General features: G+C 44.7%; 1 protein-coding gene across 3 annotated transcripts in view; it reads right to left on the reverse strand.

Moving 5' to 3' along the window:
• The window catches only part of SLC26A8 (solute carrier family 26 (anion exchanger), member 8), a 108,839-nt gene that overhangs the window by 78,620 nt on the left and 28,979 nt on the right, over positions 1-1,240 (reverse strand). For all 3 annotated transcript variants that reach the window (XM_011986578.1, XM_011986579.1, XM_011986580.1), the window contains exon 5: positions 702-883. In XM_011986578.1, the coding sequence (XP_011841968.1) occupies positions 702-883 (182 nt within the window). The remainder of the gene's footprint in view (positions 1-701; positions 884-1,240) is intronic.

Consider the following 1,240-nt stretch of genomic DNA (forward strand, 5'->3'; position numbering starts at 1 on the left):
AAAAAAAAAAAAAGAATATGAAGCAATTTTTTAAAAGGTAAGATCAGGAGTGGAACTCTGGACTAACAGTCCCCAACCCCCCGGGGCCACGGACCGGTACTGGTACTGGTTTGTGGCCTGTTAGGAACCAGGTGCTGCACAGCAGGAGGTGAGCAGCGGGCAAGCAAGCATCACTGCCTGAGCTCTCTGCCTTCTGTCAGATTAGCCACAGCATTAGATTCTCAGGGAAGCATGAACCCTATTGTGAACTGCACATGCAAGGGATCTAGGTTGCGTGCTCCTTATGAGAACCAAATGCCTGGTCATCTGAGGTGAAGCAGTTTTATCCCAAAACCACCACCCTCCCTGGCCCTGACCTGCCATTTGTGGAAAAATTGTCTTCCAGGAAACTGGTCCCTGGTTGCAAAAAGGTTGGGGACCACTGCTCTGGACCATTGTCCCTTACACCCTTTGTCTTAGAGGAGAAAGGACTGAAGAGAATGTTCAATATCTCATCCTAAATCAGTGGTAGATGATTTCTGAAGAGAGAGAAGTTTATCACTAAGGAGACACCCTATTCACACAGCCTCCGATTTTTCAAAAAATCAATCACTGCAGTTCCAGGTATATCACAATGGATCACAGGAGCAGTATAAGGAAGGGGTCTGTTTATAGCCCCTTTATTCAGTTCCTTTTAAGGGATTTGAAGACTCAGATCCTACCTGAATAATCCCAGTCAGAAAAGTTGTGGTTGCCACCACACTCAAGGATTTATTATAGCCCATAAGGTAGGAGGGGGCAGAAAACTCATCCTTGAGGAACGATCCCATGACCAGGTGACCACTGTTGAATGGGCTGATTTTCAGAACATTGATCAGCAGAGCACTCACCAGGAAGAAGGAACCTATGGAAGAAGATGTTAGGCGGAAGGTGAAGTTTCAAGTCCAGGTAAACTGATATTGACAAAAGAAGGTATGGTTGAATTCTGGCTTGTCCTTCATCTGAATAACTTTTCTCATTTGAAAGTGGCCATTGAGAAGTAAGAAAGATTGAGAAAGAGAACTGTGGCTCCACATATTGTGACCAACTCATGGAATTTAGATGGTGGTGGTGTAGGTATTTAGTCTCTTTGTATTATGGGCATGTTGAGTGGAATAGAGAAGTTCACTGAAATGGGTGTCGGCTCAGCTACTGTGTCTGCTCTTAGAGAAGGTTAAAAGTGAGATGGCAGTGAAAATACTAGAAAACAAAGCAATCGCCG

Source organism: Mandrillus leucophaeus, unplaced genomic scaffold (genome assembly GCF_000951045.1).
Source record: "Mandrillus leucophaeus isolate KB7577 unplaced genomic scaffold, Mleu.le_1.0 Scaffold3, whole genome shotgun sequence".
Lineage (NCBI taxonomy): Eukaryota > Metazoa > Chordata > Mammalia > Primates > Cercopithecidae > Mandrillus > Mandrillus leucophaeus.